The sequence below is a fragment of the Panthera tigris genome, chromosome A2 (assembly GCF_018350195.1).
Source record: "Panthera tigris isolate Pti1 chromosome A2, P.tigris_Pti1_mat1.1, whole genome shotgun sequence".
NCBI lineage: Eukaryota > Metazoa > Chordata > Mammalia > Carnivora > Felidae > Panthera > Panthera tigris.
In genome coordinates, this window is record NC_056661.1 from 186,094 (window position 1) to 202,045 (window position 15,952).

Genomic DNA, 15,952 nt, shown 5'->3' on the forward strand with positions numbered 1-15,952 from the left:
CCCAGAACCCACACACACCTGCGAAGTCTGTCCTATCACTGTTCACCAAGCACCCGCTGGGCACCCCTCTCCCCTCCAAAGGGACTGTTGCTTGCAAGAGGAACCCCTCTGGGAGCAGGAGGAAGGAGTCACATTCCCAGCCCAGAATGGTGGTCGGCCGGTGACCTCACTCTCGTGGCCTCCGCCTCCAACTCTGGTAAATGGGACCCAGGACTCGGCCCCTTTTCTGATTGAAGGAGACCCCGTGGGAACAGAGCTGAAACCATTTTTCAGGCTACCGATGGCAAGGACCACCTTGTCTCCCCATCCCTCCCCCCTGCGCAGGCCAGGTGATCAGCGAACTGTGAGTTGTGGCCACTATGTGTTTTGCAAAACCGACCACAGCAACATTTCTGTTCCCACACGCTTCCAGAACGTCCCCACCCCTCCCTCGAAAGGCAGATGGAGAGGTGAAATCCGCATTCCCTTTCACTGAATTTGGGTGGCTTTTGTAAGACTACAGGATCTCCACGGCTAGGTCACAAAAGGTGCCAGGTCCCATGCCCCCCGCCCCGGGCTCACCGGTTCACTCAGCAGCCGCGAGTTGGGACAGCAGGCGACTGGCAGCACCGACTGCGCAGATTCACGAGCGAGACAGATCACCGTGTTTGCCATGAAGCTTTAGGGTCATTTATCATGCAGCCATGGGCAACTGGAAGGTTAAGGAAAAGCAAGCCGCTGGATAAGTGTTGGCTGGAACGCTTCTACTCTGTCCTGCGCCCACACACAGGGATTGCTCCAGAAATTTGCAACCCAGCCGCCACGGGGCCGGGCAGCAGCAGGGACAAATCGTGGGTGAGGCCCCTGCCCACACTCGGCTCGTAGACAGGTGGGCCATCTGCATTAGGTGCATACCTGTCCCGGAGCCCAGGCAGGTGGGGGCCTCTGCGGTCACTCCTTCATGACCTCAGAAGCTGAGGTGGGCACTGTGTACTGGGTCACCCCTCCCTGCTGCCCCCGCCCTGCTGCCCCGGCTCACCGCTGCCCCTCTGCAGGGGAGCCACGCTGCCCAGGAAGCTCCACTCCTTCTGGGGCAGGCATTGCTAGTGAGTGAGGGCCAGAGGGTATAAAAGCCAGCCCCTTTGCCTCAGGTGGAGCTAATTTTGGGGCAGCTCATGTTCCAGAGCCCCCCAGAATAGAGTGAGGCCAAGTCCAGCCAGGACAATTGCCCTGCCCCATCCAGCCTCGCCCGCTGCCTCCCTGGGTCACCATCATGCGTGGCCTTAGGTCCGGAAGTCCCGTTCGTTACGACCCCGGCTTGATCTCTGCCAGCCGCCAGAGTCCAGGGAAGCTGACACAACGTTCGCACGTGGCCTCAACCTCATAGCAGTGTGGACCATGTGACACTACAAACCTCCCCCTTCTGGAAACACCCCCTTGCCCACTCTCTAAATGCTCCTGCCCCGCCCCGTAGCGGCCTCCTCCTCTTATCTCAGCTTTGGGGGTCGGGGGACATGGCCCCCCAGCTCTGTCCAGGGCCTCTCCTCACACATCCTCCTCACTTAGAATCTCACCAGCCTGAGGCATCTATTGCCGCCCGGACGCCACGGTTCTCAAAGTCATGGCTTGGACCCCTTGCCTTGCTCTGCTCCAGCCTTCGAGAACCAACCACATACCTAGGACTTCTAGAGACATCCCAAGGACACCCTAGGCCTGCTGTATCTGGGACTGAGCCTCTAGCTGACCTCCCAAACCTGGGGCTCCCCTGGAGTTTGTGGCCACTGTGGAAGCCCCCTGTCCACCCGGGTCTGGGGGAGTGGCTGGATGCCTCCTCCCCCTCAGCTGGCCCTTTTCTGGAACAGCAGGTGACTCCTGGATGGCCAATGAGATGCAGCCCTGGGATTGTTTTTGACACAGTTGAGCTGGGAGGACCTGGCCTGAGTTCTGGAGCCATTACACCACCACAAGTCCTGTGAGCAAAGTCAGCACTCAAGAAAGCTGACCCAGGAGACTCCCCAGCTCCTTGTCTTGCCTCTGTCCCCTCACTCTGTCTCGGGCACACCAGTCTCTAGCTGGAGCAACTTGTCCCCACCTCAGGGCCTTTGTATGTGCTAGCCCCTGTCTCTGTAACACTGTTACTCCAGACCCACATGGCTCACTTCCTCCCTTCATTCTGGTCTCTGCTCAGATGCCACCTCCTGAGGGACACCTCCCCTGACCACTCTCCAAACCAACCCTCCAACCACTCCTGTTGCTAATGCCTCACCATACTGTATTTTTCTTCTTGGCAATTATTGCTACCAAAAATCGCTATTTATTTACCGATTTGTTTATGGCCTCTCTCCCTACCTCTCCAAAGGTGGGAGGCTTTGCTAGTCCTGTTCTCTGTAGCCCCAGGGCCTAGATCTGTGCGTGGAAGTCATGAATCAATCAATCAATTTTCCAGCGGAAGAATCTGAAGCTTACAGAGCTAAGTGTATTCAATTCCCACTACTGTTGTTACAAATCACCGTGAATTCAGTGGCTTAAAGTTACACACACTGGTTCTCTGACAGCCCTGGGCTCACAGATCCTAACTCCCAGGTGTAGGCAGGGCTGGCTCCCCCGGGGGCCCCAGGGGGCCCCATCTCCTCGGTTTTCCGGCTTCCAGAGGTGCCATCCTTGGCCCATGGCCCCTCCTCATCCCCAGAGCCAGAAGCACGGGGTCTGCCCATCTGTCTGACTTTGGTCCTTTCGGAATGGGGTAGATTACACAGGGCCCGACCACCATGATTACCCAAAATAATCTCCCATCTCAAGATTCCTCTTCTTTTTAATGCAAGCTTTATGCCCAACGGACTCCAACTCATGACCCTGAGATCGAGTTGCATGCTCCAGCCAGATGCTCTCTTCCCATCTCAAGATTCTTTTTTTTTTTTTAATGTTTATTTATTTTTGAGACAGAGAGAGACTGAGCATGAATGGGGGAGGGTCACAGAGAGGGAGACAAAGAATCTGAAACAGGCTCCAGGCTCCGAGCTGTCAGCACAGAGCCCGACGCGGGACTTGAACTCACAGACCGAGAGATCATGACCTGAGCCGAAGTCGGCCGCTTAACCGACTGAGCCACCCAGGCGCCCCAAGATTCTTAATCTCATCTGCAAAGTCCCTTTTGTCCTGTGAGGTGGTATAGTCACAGGCTCTGGGATTAGGATGTGGACGGCTATGGGAGGTGAGGGGGGCATTATTCTCTCCCGCAGTAAGTGACCGCCCCGTGGCACAACCAGGAAAAGGCAGGGCTGACCTCGAAGCCAGTTCTATTGCATCCAGAGCACACTGGCCTTGAAGCCTCTGTCTTAGGACTCCATTTCCCTCTACCCTTGAGGGGCCACATTCCCCCCTGTCCGTCCTTTTATTCCACTCCTGCAGTCCCTGCCTCCTGAGATCACGTCTTCCTTCTCAACCGGCATGATTGCAGCAAAATGCCATTGTATACCTCTCCATAACATCTTCAAGGCCCATGCTAAGAGTTTTCCAAATATTATCTCATGTAACTCGTTTTACAGATAGAGAAACTGAGACCTGGCTTAGCATCCCAGGGCCATTTCCAAGGTCAGAGCAGAACTTAGGTTTGAATGCAGGGCGCTCCTGTGGCACGTGATGGGAGGCCCACATCAAACTGGCTTCATAAGAACGAAAGTAATTTATCAGCTTGCACCTCTGGAGCATTCAGAGAAGGTCAGCATGGCTGCATCCAGGAGCACACACAGGGTCATCAGGATCCCCGAGCGCCACCTTTGTTCGTAGGGCTTGTGGTGATAAGACGGTCCCCTAACCTCAGGCCAGGTCCCCACTCAGTCACCCCAGCCCAGTGTTCTCAGAAAAAGTCCCAGAGCTGCATCTCATTCGATGGTTAGCCACATGCTGTTCCTGAACCAACCAGTGCAGCCAGGGGCTTGGAACGCTCTGATTGGGTGACCCGTCCCTGCAGCCAGGGTTTGGGGGGTCAGTCCAATTTGAACCTTACAGACTAAGAATGAGAAGCCCCTAAGGGAAAATCAAGGTGCTGTGGACACCCCAGATGACCAGCTCTCCAGGATATTGCAGAGCCCAAGGAGCAGGCTTTCCTGGGGGATGAGGCCCCATGTGGCACCTGTTGGAGCGGCCATAAACTTGGTACCTCCCTTTCCGTCTCCAAGGCCACCCCGCCCACCCAACACTTTGTGGGGCTGCGGGGATTACACAGGGAGATCCCGGGAAGCCTCTCTGGAAGAATCACGATTAGCTCTCACGACCGTTTATCCATAAGCTACCACACGCCAACGCCGACACTGCTGCTGTAGGCAGAGAACGAGCGTCAGAGTGCACTTGCCACAGGGCACACAGTCCTTTTACAGCTGAGGGGCCCACTCCACGCGCCTCCAAGGAGGGCAGAGGTTCCGAGACTCGAAGCCCAGAGCCCCCTTTACGGATGAGACGGTCAAAGCCCCAGGCTTGGGTCAGCCCTCTGAAGCTCAGCTCCACCCGGGGTTCCTTCTCAGAGTACCCTGACTCTCTCCCCTGTGGAGATGTTGCTCACCTTGCCCCAGACAGGTTGACACCTGCCTGTCCTCAGCTGGGACACCTGGAGGAGGGCGGAGCCCAAGGTGTTGCAGATATTGGCTGCCCCTGACACCTGCCGACAAGGCTACGGGCACATCCCAGGGCGGGACCACAGCAGGCGCCACTGGCCCAACGCCCACTCTCATGGGGAGCGGTCACCCTGAGGTTGTGCAGGATGTTGGCCTGGGCACCACGTCTGACTCTCATGCCCAAGTGTCCCAGGAAGGGTTGTGTGTCTAGGCCTCGGACCAGCCAGATCTGAGCTCAGCCGCAGTCGGGAGGAAGGACAAGCTGGGGTGGAAGGTCAGTCTACGATTCGGGCACAAGCAGGGCTCAGCCGAGGGTGGGACTCAGGCGGGGGGGTCGGCCAGGATGGGTGCTGAATCAACACTGCCGAATGAAACCCGAAAGCGGGGGTGCACTGATCTCCCCAGCTTCCCTGGGGAGCAGTGTCTTGCCCATCTCTGGATTCCAGTTCGTCGGACCGTATTGAGCAGGGAGGTCACTCCTCACCTCTGCCTCGAGAAAGTGAGGCACCGCCCAACGAGGACCCGGTCTGCGGACCCCAGACACTCCCTCACCCCACCCTCCCGCCTACCCACTGCCGGCCGGGCCGCCCTTTCCGCTCGCTCAGAACCGCCGGAGAAGGGAATCCGCCTCCGTCCTCCCTTCCCGGGCCAAAGGACCCCGCCCCGGCCCGCCCCCGGCCCCACCCCGTGCTGGGACGTCATAAAAAAGACCCCAAAAGCTCAGCGGCCCGTGCCGGGACGACGCAGCCCAACCCTGCCCGCCTCCCCGCGCACAGGTGTCCGGGGTGCTAGCCCGAGAAAGGGGCGGCGGCGGCCTCCCGGGGGTCGAAAGCTCCAAGGCGCCTGCGCGCTCGGCCCCCCTCCCTCCCCGCGGTCGCGCCTGCGCGCTCGGCGGGCCGGGGGCGGGGACTCCACTTCCCGGCGTGCCCCGCGGGCGGGCGCGCAGGTGCGGTCCGGGCCCGGCCGCCGCGCGCAGGCGCAGTCGGGGGGAGGGGGGGGCGGCGGCGGCGCGCAGGCGCAGCGTGGGGCGGGGCGCGCGGGTCAGGCCGAGGCGAGCGCCGGGCGGGCGGCGGTGCCAGAGCGAGTGGAGCGCTCAGGGGGCTCGAGCGGCGGCGGCGGCGGTGGCGTAGAGGAGGAAGGCGGCGGCGGCGGCCCCAGCCCCGGCGCCTCCCCGGCCGGCGCGCGGCCCGGCCCGTCCCGCGCCTCCGCGGCGGCCCCACGGCCCAGCGCGCCCCCGACCCCGGGCCCCGCCGCCGCCGCCGCCGCCGCCGCCGCCATGGCCCGGCCGCTGGTGCCCAGCTCGCAGAAGGCTCTGCTGCTCGAGCTCAAGGGGCTGCAGGAGGAGCCGGTGGAGGGCTTCCGGGTGACCCTGGTGGACGAGGGCGACCTGTACAACTGGGAGGTGGCCATCTTCGGGCCCCCCAACACCTACTACGAGGGCGGCTACTTCAAGGTGAGCCCGCGGCTCGCAGTCCCGGTTCCCACCCGGCCTGTGTGCCCGCGGCGGTCCCCGTCTCCCTGGGTCTAGCTGGTGGTTCTCTCGGTCACCCCTTCCGTCCCTGGAAGCAGCTCCAGGCCCCCGCCTTCCCAGCCGGTCTGCTGGATCCCCGGAGAGAAGGCTCGGGGCGCTCCCTGTTTGTTTGGGTGTGGGGCTCGTGCTTACCTCAGCCTCTGGCGGACCCGGGCCCTCAGCTGCCTTCCCCGCCCCCTGCCCGGAGGAGACAAAGAGCCTCCCCAGACCTAGCAAGTTCTATTGTTGGGGAGCACGGGGTTGGGGAAGGGAGGGAGGGAGGCCAGACTGGGGGGGCTGCTCCGCCACTTGTTTGGGTTCCAACAAAGGCTCAGATGGGGCCTTGCCAGCTGGGGCCTGCTTGGAAAGCAGCCACTCTTCCCGATAGCAGCCGGCCAGGCCCACTTGGCTTCCTCTGGAGCTTTATGTAAGTTGTTCTCTAGGGAACGTTGAGGCAAGACGGTGGCATCACTGCCACTCTCCACTTTGTCCCTGGGAGCCACACCTCAGAGAGCAACCCCACGGACCCGGGACCCGGGACCCTGGCCTCCAATCCTGGGGCCCCTCTCTTGCCGCAACTTGCTTTTCTCAGGTTTCGCTGAGCAGGTGTCCTTTTGGGGCTCAAATCTCACGTCTGGGTCGTTTTCTCTGTCCCCTGTGATAGTTTCATCCCGGGCAGTTCTTTTCTGGGAGCAGGGAGGGGGTGCTGGCCCTGGCACTGGCTGTGTTTCCCGCTAGTGTGACAGAAGATCTGAGCCAGAACCCAGGCAGCTTTCTTGATCTCACCATTTGAGCCCCCACGTGGCCTTGGAAGGACCCTTGTCAGATTGTAGGGCTTTGCTCTTTGAGCCAGAGGGATGGGGCAAGGGGTCTGCCTGCACGAGAGGTGGGGGGGCAAGGGTCCTCAGCCTGGGAACACCCTCCTCCCCCAGCCCTGCCAGGTTGGGGGGGGGGGGCGGGCAGAAACCACAGCTAGGCCAGGCTGGGGGGGAGGGGCGGGTGATACTCCCAGGACACATGTCTGCGTTTGCACTTTTGGCTCCTGTTTTAGCTGAGCCTGCTCAGTGGCTGTGAGGGAGCAGCCTGGTCTGCTGGGGGTGAGTCCTGCGTTGAGATTCCCCTGGTGTTGGGGTGGGATGGGGGGAGGACTGTGGACCGCTCCCGCCTGAGTTGTGCATCGGCAATCCGGCCTCTTGCATGCGGGGACTGGATTTGGGGTTGATCACCTAATGGTCCAACTAGATCCCTCCCCCAGCCTCCTTTGTGTGCTTCAGGCTGGAGGGATGGGAGCTCCATTCAGAGCCGGAGGTGGAGTCCCACCCTGAGGCAACAGCGAGACTAAGAGACTGAGTGAGCTCACAGATCTGGAAGGAAGGGATGTGGGCTTCTGACTTTTGCTCACTAACTGGTTGCAGGGGATCCTCCACACTAGGGTTGGGGGATAGTCCCGTTTTTCTGGAGAAGAAGGGACTGGGGGTGGGGCCCTGCCAGATTCGAACACACCTGCCGTAGGTTGTGTTGTGTTGTGTCCTCAGAGAAGCCGGCGGGGGACCCGGGGTGGTTTTGGCACCCACCCTGATCCTCCTGTCGAGGCGTGACTGGGTGGGGAGACCCTCTGCAGCAGGTGTGGAACAGCCAGACTGGGAAGTGCCTGGCGGCCACCACCGCTTCCCAGCCACTTCCTGCGGCGCCTTCCTTGTCCTTCATGGGCCGTGGTGAGCATTTGGGCAACGCAGTGTACTCAAGGGGGTGCCAGAGAGACGCGGTTCAACAACCTCCTCCCAGCTTGCTTGCTGTGTATCCTTGCGCAAGGTACTTTCCTTCTCTGAGCCTCAGTTTGCTCAGTTAGTGAAGGCATCTCTGGGGACGCTTGAGACAAGATGAGGTGGCACTTGCTGGGTGTTTGAGAACAGCTGTCCTCGGGGCCATCGCTTAGAAACCTGTAGGGCAGGTTCTGAGCTCCGGGTTTGCTCTGCAGTCACCAGCAAGTTACCTGCCTCCCAGGCCTCAGCACAATCACCCAGGAACAGAGGGACTTCTAAATGCCCCCGTGCCCCTGCCCAGGAGGGTGACTCTCCAGAGATGGGCCTGGGAAGCTCCAGCAGAGGAGCCCAGCTTTGGCTCCCAGCACACTGGCTCGCCTGGGAGAGCCTGGAGCACCACCAGGACCCTAGGCCAGACATCCCCATGTCTGGGACTGGGGCTCAAGCCGCAGACGAAGCTCCTGCACCTGCTGAGGCCTCGGCAGGCAGCCCTCCCCAGTCTGCCCCAGGACCTTCCTGTCTGCCTTCCTGGCCCCCCAGGATGGATGCTTGTGGGCAGAGAGCCCGTCCGTCCAGCGCTGACTCATCTCCTCCCACAGAGCCCAGCCCACAGAGGTGTCGGGAATGATTGCCGAGTGAACACACATCTATTTTTAACCTTCCCCACAGCCTGGAAACTGAGGCCTAGGAGTCGCCGCCATGCTGGGGGTGCACAGCTCCCTTGGGGCCTGGCTCCTGGCCCCTCCCACGGGTCTGGGCCAAGAATGGCCTTGGAGTTGCCCTTCAGCAGCAGGAGGGGGGCCAGGGTCCGCTCAGGCCACCCCAAAGAGTCCTGGGGGGGTCTGTGAGGGGCGACCAGCAGGGTCCAGGCGGTCCTCCTGCAACAGGGGGGTCTGTCCTGGCCAATGTCCTTGTTTGTGTGTTCGTGGGCACAGTCCCTGAGCAGTGGCCAGCACTGGCTGAGCTCTTCTGCTCTCTGCCCCTCCCCAGGCACGCCTCAAGTTCCCTATCGACTACCCCTACTCCCCGCCGGCCTTCCGGTTCCTGACCAAGATGTGGCATCCCAACATCTACGAGGTGAGCCCACCGGGCAGGCCCCTCCCGGCTCCCCTGTAGTGGGGAGGGCACTGTGCTGCCTGGTGGCAGTGCTGTGGGCGCTGACCCCTCTCTCCTGTCCTCACACAGACGGGGGACGTGTGCATCTCCATTCTCCACCCCCCAGTCGATGACCCCCAGAGTGGGGAGCTGCCCTCAGAGCGCTGGAACCCTACGCAGAACGTCAGGTGAGGCTGGGCCAGACCCTGCCGGAGGGACTGGTCAGCACGTGGACCCCTGGCCCCCGCAGCATTCCTGACCTTGCTCCTTCGGGGCCTCTTCAGGGCCATGACTCGCCAGAGTACTGTGGCATCTGTCCAAACTGGCCTCCCACCAGGATACTGGGGGCCCCAAAGACCCCAGGACCAATTCTCCTAGCCTCTCCTCTCATTTCTTGGTGCCCCCTGCCCCATCCACCATGAGAAACAGCCCCTGGGAGTCTCGGGTCTGTGTCTTCCCTCCCATGGCCCCTCTGCCTGCCCCTGGGATCTCCCCTCCATCTCAGGCCTGAGCTGCTCATTCTGAGTGGGCTGGCCTCCCTGCCTCGCAGCCTGCATGTCTTTAGTCCAGCCCGAACTATAGTAGAAGTTGGTGGCACAGAGGGACCTGTTTGCCCGCAGGATGCCTCGGGGATAGGGGCATGTGGGACAAAGGTGGTCCTGGCTTCAGCTGCTCCCACGTCATGTCGTCCTGGGAGCTGGGCGGGCAGGTGGATGGACTGGGGGGGGCCGGACCCTGCTGTTCTTGGGGCCTGAGACAAAAAGGGACAACGAGAAGTCCAGTCAGATGTCATCTGCAGGGTTGGGGGGCTGTGAGGGTCCCCAGGCAGGTGCTGGCTTCAGAGTGTCCGGAAGCTCCCCAGTGACGCTTGGGCCTGGGCGTGGCCTGAGAGCCCAGCTCGTAGGTGGGTGGCGTGGGCCAAAAACGCCCTGCACCTGTTGACTCCCTACTTCCCCAGGACCATCCTGCTGAGCGTCATCTCCCTCCTCAACGAACCTAACACCTTCTCGCCGGCGAACGTGGATGCCTCTGTGATGTACAGGAAGTGGAAAGAGAGCAAAGGCAAGGACCGGGAGTACACTGACATCATCAGGTGAGGAGGGCTTCTTTGCAGGCCCACACACCTCCAGCTTGCCCATGGCCAGCAGTCCCAGTAGGGACTTGCAGCCCTGGGGAGGAGCCAGCCAGCCTGAAGCCTACACCTTGGTTCTTCTGCTGGTCTCCTTGCCCCCCCCCACTTTTTTTTTTTTTTTTTTTTTTTTTTAAAGAAAACGTGTGTTCTCTGTCTCTGTTGCACGGTGAGGTGCCCCAGTGTGTGTCGCAGATGTGTAGCTTAATGCCTGTGAGATGTGTAACACGGTGTGTGCATTCAGAGCACCTGTGGTGCACGTGTGTCGCGCACAGACCTGGTGGCACGTACATACAGAAGCCCCTGAGTGGTGACCGCCAGGCTTTAACAAGGGTTCACTGCGGTTTCTTTGCTTTGTAACTAAAATAGCAGAGACTCTCCTGGTCCCTCTCTCCTCCCTCCTGGGGAGCCTCTCCCAAGCATTGCGGGGCCTCCTGTCTGCATTTTGGCCCCTCGTGCCTATCTACAAACGGGCGCTCCGGGACCACAGTCCTTCGGGTACCTGCTCCTGACATCAACTCTGTTTTCCTGCTTTCTTTTGGGGGGGAACATAGGTTTTGTGTACTACTGAGGTCTGGTTTATGTCACGTTGTATCTTGGTTTCTTGCTGTGAACGTCATTTACATTTGTAATTTTGAAGCTTGGAATCATTTCCTAAAGGCAGAAAATGATCATGATACCAGCGCACTTAGAAAATTGCTATCTTTTCTAGAAAATAAGTTTTGTCTGGTTAGGAAAGCGATGCATCACTTGGGGATTGGCCAGGACTAATCCTCCACCTGGCGGGTGGTCATTTCCAGTGCTCTCCCCTTCGAATAAACAGGTGAGCACCCTTGGAAAGGGACCTTTGCACAGGATGGACACTCAGCGGGCAGGTGCGGGACCAGGGTGGGAACCTGGTCTAAGGCCCTGGGTGCACACGCTGTCCGCTTAGGGCCTAGAGATGCTTGTGCTTCACCCCCTTTTCTCTCTCCCTGGATTTGTGTGAGCTGCTCTGTGTCTGTTGTCCATTGTTGCTTTTTAATGCGGGTTTACTGACTCGTTTCATGACAGGCTTAACCCTTTGTTAGGTTTTTCCTAGATACCCTTTCAGTTTGTCATTTTTTAAGTTTTATTTAGGTAATCTCCCAACGTGGGGCTCGAACTCATGACCCCAAGATCAGACATGCTTTTCCGACCCTGCCAGTCAGGCACCACCCCCCCACCCCCCGTCATTTACCTTTTAATTAAAAAAATGGGTGAGTCATGTGCACACCTGCATTAGGACCCGGCCACTTGAGGTCTGAGTATTTACCCAAGAGAAACGGGGGCGCGTGTCCACACCGGTACGCACACGAATGTTCAGAACAGTCTCGATTTGCCACAGCTGTCAACGGCCCAGGCGTACAGCCGCAGGCGAGGAGGGAGCAGGCCGGGGCCTGTCCACGTAGCCTCAGAAAGCACGTTGGTGTCTGTCAGAGGGGCAGAATGCACAAGACACGGCGGAACCTCCGGGGGGGAGGGGTATGCTTGCACCCTCGCTTGTGGGGCAGCGTCTCAGGACACACGTGGGTCAAAACTCACCGCCACACACTTTAAGTTGCCACAGTTCACACAGACGAAGCCCCAGAAGCAACTGTGTGCTGAGAAGGCAACGTGTTCGTGATAGAGAAACACACACATCCTGAGAGAAACGAAAAGGAAGCCCCGTAACACTAACACCTGACAGTTTCCGTGTAGCCTTCCAGACGCCCACGTCCGCCGCCACCCTGCCCTGGCAGCCGCTGATCTGCGTGCTAGAAACGTGGAGAACGGCGCCGTGCACGTGCACGGGCCTCACACGCTGTTGCGCATCGTGTGCCAGAGCTCCCTGCCGCCTCCTGCTTCACGCTGGACAGACGCAGGTGTCAGGGGTCCACAGCCCGTAGCTGCAGGCCGTTTCTGTGGATTTTGGTTCTCTTTCCTCTGAGTAAAGTTGTGCCGGTTTTCTTCCGTAGACCTGGCCCGTTTTTTGCTGCTTCCGTGGTATTTTACGTGAGCAGAATTTTCTGAACGATTTCTGCGGTGTTGCACGTGTGACCTGAGTGCATCAGAGCCCCCCAAGCCACACATGCGGCCCCAGGGTGACCCATGTGCGTGTAGGGCAGCCCCTTCCCCCGTTTGTTTGTCCCCCGTTGTCGTCCCAGGATAGCTGTCCCCCGATGCCGGGCGGGGTCACAGCCTTGGGTCTATGGAAGTGAGGAGGCGCCGAGCGGGGTGTCTGCCACGAGTGATGCCGGGTGCTCTGCAGGCCTCCCGGTGCTGCTGTGCGGGACCCTCGTGGGGTCTCGGGGCGAGGGCGCTCGGCTCAGCTCCGTGGTGGGGGGTCCTGCCCACATGGCCTGTTCTTCGCCCCAGTTTTTCCCAGCACCTCCCACGTGGTGCCAAAATTAAAACCAGACTGTTTTTATCCCTGAAGACTCCCCGTGGGCTGGCTCACATGTGCCCACGTGAGCAAGGCTGTGACGGGCGCTTCTGCCTGCCTGTCCCCCCGCCCTCGCCAAGTGTGTTCCCCGCACAATGGGGGCAGAGCCGGCTGACTTGGAGCCCCCCCCCCCCCCCAGTGGGGCGATGCTGCAGGGTGTCCGTCTGGGGTGTCACCTGTGCTGGGACGTGGGCTCTCGGTGTCCACCCTGCCACAGCTCATGGGGGCGCCACGCCGAGTCCCCAGGAGAGCTGTCTGCTCTGTCCTGGGCGTGACCCATGGCGCCTGTCACCTCCCGGGTCCGCGTTCCCTTGTCCCCATTTCCCCCTGGCGTTGGCCCTCTTCATCCGCTCCGCCCCTGTCCGGCCGGCACAGGCAGCTGGAGATCTGGTCCAGCCCCGGTCCCATCGCCCCTGGTGGCTGATGTCTGCCGGCTCGAACCGCGATAGTGGCTTCACCCTCCCACGGGGTGCTGCCGGTCTCCAGGATCCCTGTCTGGTGGCTCAAGGGGCCCTCCCCTGTGGCGTCCGTGCTCCTGCCTGCTCCTGCCTGCGGGGCCCCGAGGAGACAGAGCGGTGACCTGTGGGCCCGTGTCTCCCGCAGGAAGCAGGTCCTGGGGACCAAGGTGGACGCGGAGCGGGACGGCGTGAAGGTGCCCACCACGCTGGCTGAGTACTGTGTGAAGACCAAGGCGCCAGCGCCCGACGAGGGCTCAGACCTCTTCTACGACGACTACTACGAGGACGGCGAGCCCGAGGCTGAGGCCGACAGCTGCTTCGGGGACGACGAGGACGACTCCGGCAACGAGGAGTCCTGACAGGGCGACCCCAAGAATAAACGTACAGATTTTACCTCAGCAGCCCCGGACTGTGTGGCGAGACTGCCCCATGGGAGGGGTGCTGCCCGGCCCCCTGGGTGGTCTCCTCCCGGGCGTCGCCCTCCCTTCCCGCGCGCGTGTGTGTCCCGGGTCCCTCGCAGCCCGCCAGGTGGGGCGGGCCTGGGCGGCGGTGGCCTGAGGGACGCGGACCCGCCCGTGTGCGTGTTCAGCTTCTGCTGGCCGAGCCAGAGACTTGGGCCTGCGGCTCGCGCTGACGGATTCACTTGTGGTCACCTCTTCTCTCTGCTTTGGTTTGTTTGGAATCTAAATAAAACGACTTTATGAGAAGCTACAGAACCAACCTGTCCTTGGCCTTCCCGAAGGACCGCAGAGAGCGGTGTGCCACCAGGCGCCCCGTCCGGGCCGGGTCACGGCCCCAGATTCCCACCCGGGGCCGGCTGGTCTGCTGGCGGGGCTGGCCATCGGGCCCCAGGCAGCCCCTCTGTGGCCACAGCACCCCCAAGGAGCCCTGTGTGCTGGTGTCACCCAGGCCCGGTGTCTTCATTTCAGTGTAACTGTTAAGTCCAGAGTGGCCTGGGCTCAGGGTCAGATGGCATCAGGACCAAGGTCCCCCCTTGGGTCAGACGAGCACACGCCCAGCCTGACCAGTCACTGCGCCTGGGGCTGAGACGACCCCACACAGGTGGGGGACGGGCCAGAGGGGCAGGTACATCCAGGGTGCACACACATCCCCACAGCGGCCTGCACACGCCTTTCCCGGTTTGCCCTCGCGGTCTGGTGGTGTTTTAACCTGAATGATGTTTCTCCATTAAAACGTGGAAGGTTTCACTCTTCATCTCTGGCTTTTCTTAAACCCGGAGGGAAGTGCAGGGCGGGGAGGGGCCCCTCCGGACTCAAGTGGTGTTCTCGGCGGGACTGTGGCAGCCACACCTGTTCCCGCTCTTCCTGCACCTAGTTTGGGCCTCTGAGCTCTGTGGTGTATCACCAGCGACCCAGCCTCCGGAGTGGGAGCCTGGGCGTGTGACCCTCGCCCGTGTGCTGAGCAGGTGCAGGCAGGGCCAGGCCAGTGGCTCATGTTCATAACCTCCACGGGGAGCCGAGGCACCCTTCACCTCAGCCTAGAGGCATTTCCGGGGAGTGGTGTGGGGGGCTGGCAGCCCGCACGAGAAGACCTTGGTGGAGGTCTGGAAGCGGACGGCACGGTGGGGTGGTCTGTCCCCGCCCCACCCTGTCCGGGTGTGCTCACAGCACGGCGGCACGGGCTCCAGCGGGAGGACCCCGGGAGCAAGGCCGCTTCAATCACTCGGGGGTCACACGCACCACTTCTGCACAGGGCTGGACACGGGCGGGCACCCACCCAGACCCGAGGGGAGGGGCGCGGACCCCACGTCTCCATGGGAATCGTGTTCCCTTCATACCGTCCCCCACACAACTGCCATGGAAGCTTCTGCACAGAGATCTGACTGATACCTGAGGCCTTGGGGTTCACATCCCATAACCTATCTGCAAAACAGAGATCATAATTAGGGTTGCCCGGGGGAGCCTGGTGGCTCAGTCAGTTAGACGTCCCGACTTCAGCCCTGGTCACGATCTCACGGTTCATGAATTTGAGTCCCACACTGGGCTCTGTGCTGACAGCTCAGAGCCTGCTGAGAATTCTCTCTCTCTCTGCCGCTCTCTGTCTCTCTTTCTGAAAAATAAACCTTAAAATAGTTAGGGTTGCCCAGTTAAATATAAATTTCAGATAAACAAATCATTCTTACTGTGTATATATATATATATATATAATATAGTGGGTATATGTCCTGTGCAGTGTTGGGGACATGTTTACAAAGTATTTGTTGTTTATCTGAAATTCCAAGAACTCTATTTTTAGTTATTCGATTTGACCGTCCGGATACTAATGGAGCCTACTTCCTGGGGGTGGTTCCGGCTAAACTAGACAGGACATGTGAACACACTCTATAAATACTGATTTTTCTTGAACTCATCCCTGGCCTGACACACCCGACTGGGTGAGGACAGGATGCCACCAAATGGGCGGTAATGGTTTCCAGAGTCTCTGCACCTGGGTGAATTCATCTGCCTGTTGTGATCAGTTGTTTTGGCCACCTCTCCTTTATAATGACCCCTTCGGTAGCAGGACAAAATGCCCAACTCAAACTGACTTAAACAGAAAGGAATTTAATTGGCTTCTGTGAGTGACAAGGCCAGGGATTTCAGGCATAGCCTGTTCAAGGCACTGGTTCTGTGCAGTCTCTCCCCAGACCTGTGGTCGCCAGAATAACGGCTCCAGAGATGTCCGTGCCCTGATCCCGTAACCTGAGAGCCAGAGAGCTCTCTGAGAGCCAGAGCAGGCAGGGGTGCAGGTCTCCCCCGGAGCCTTCACGGGAGCCAGCACTGCCCACACCCAGACGTTAGCCCCGTGAGGCCCGTTTCCTACTTCTGGCCCCATAGCTGTCAAAGAATAAGCTTGTGTGGCTTCAGGCCCTGAATGTGTGGTAATCCGTTAATCCGCTAGAGCTGCAAGAAGAAACCGTCACTTGCCAGGCTCAGCTTCCACTGAGTGGCCCTCGTTCTCAGGT

The 15,952-nt window shown here is 60.2% G+C and overlaps 1 protein-coding gene and 1 long non-coding RNA gene across 3 annotated transcripts; one reads left to right on the forward strand and one right to left on the reverse strand.

The window, feature by feature from the left end:
• Positions 1 to 455: 455 nt before the first annotated feature.
• Positions 456 to 5,119, reverse strand: LOC122236490. The gene is made up of 2 exons (XR_006214552.1): positions 4,538 to 5,119; positions 456 to 691 (listed from the first exon to the last, which is right to left on the reverse strand). It is a non-coding gene; the product is annotated as an uncharacterized LOC122236490 (long non-coding RNA).
• A 704-nt stretch (positions 5,120 to 5,823) lies between these two features.
• Positions 5,824 to 13,380, forward strand: CDC34 (cell division cycle 34, ubiqiutin conjugating enzyme). 2 transcript variants are annotated; one of them, XM_042977471.1, is made up of 5 exons: positions 5,824 to 6,042; positions 8,853 to 8,939; positions 9,048 to 9,145; positions 9,916 to 10,050; positions 11,806 to 12,200. In XM_042977471.1, the coding sequence occupies exons 1-5, from the start codon at positions 5,866 to 5,868 to the stop codon at positions 12,032 to 12,034; spliced, it is 726 nt and encodes a 241-aa protein (XP_042833405.1). In that variant the 5' UTR covers positions 5,824 to 5,865; the 3' UTR covers positions 12,035 to 12,200. The 2 variants fall into 2 exon arrangements, with proteins under 2 accessions (XP_042833405.1, XP_042833406.1); XM_042977472.1 differs by lacking the exon at positions 11,806 to 12,200 and adding an exon at positions 13,133 to 13,380 and having other exon boundaries at positions 5,830 to 6,042.
• The last annotated feature ends 2,572 nt before the right edge of the window (positions 13,381 to 15,952 follow it).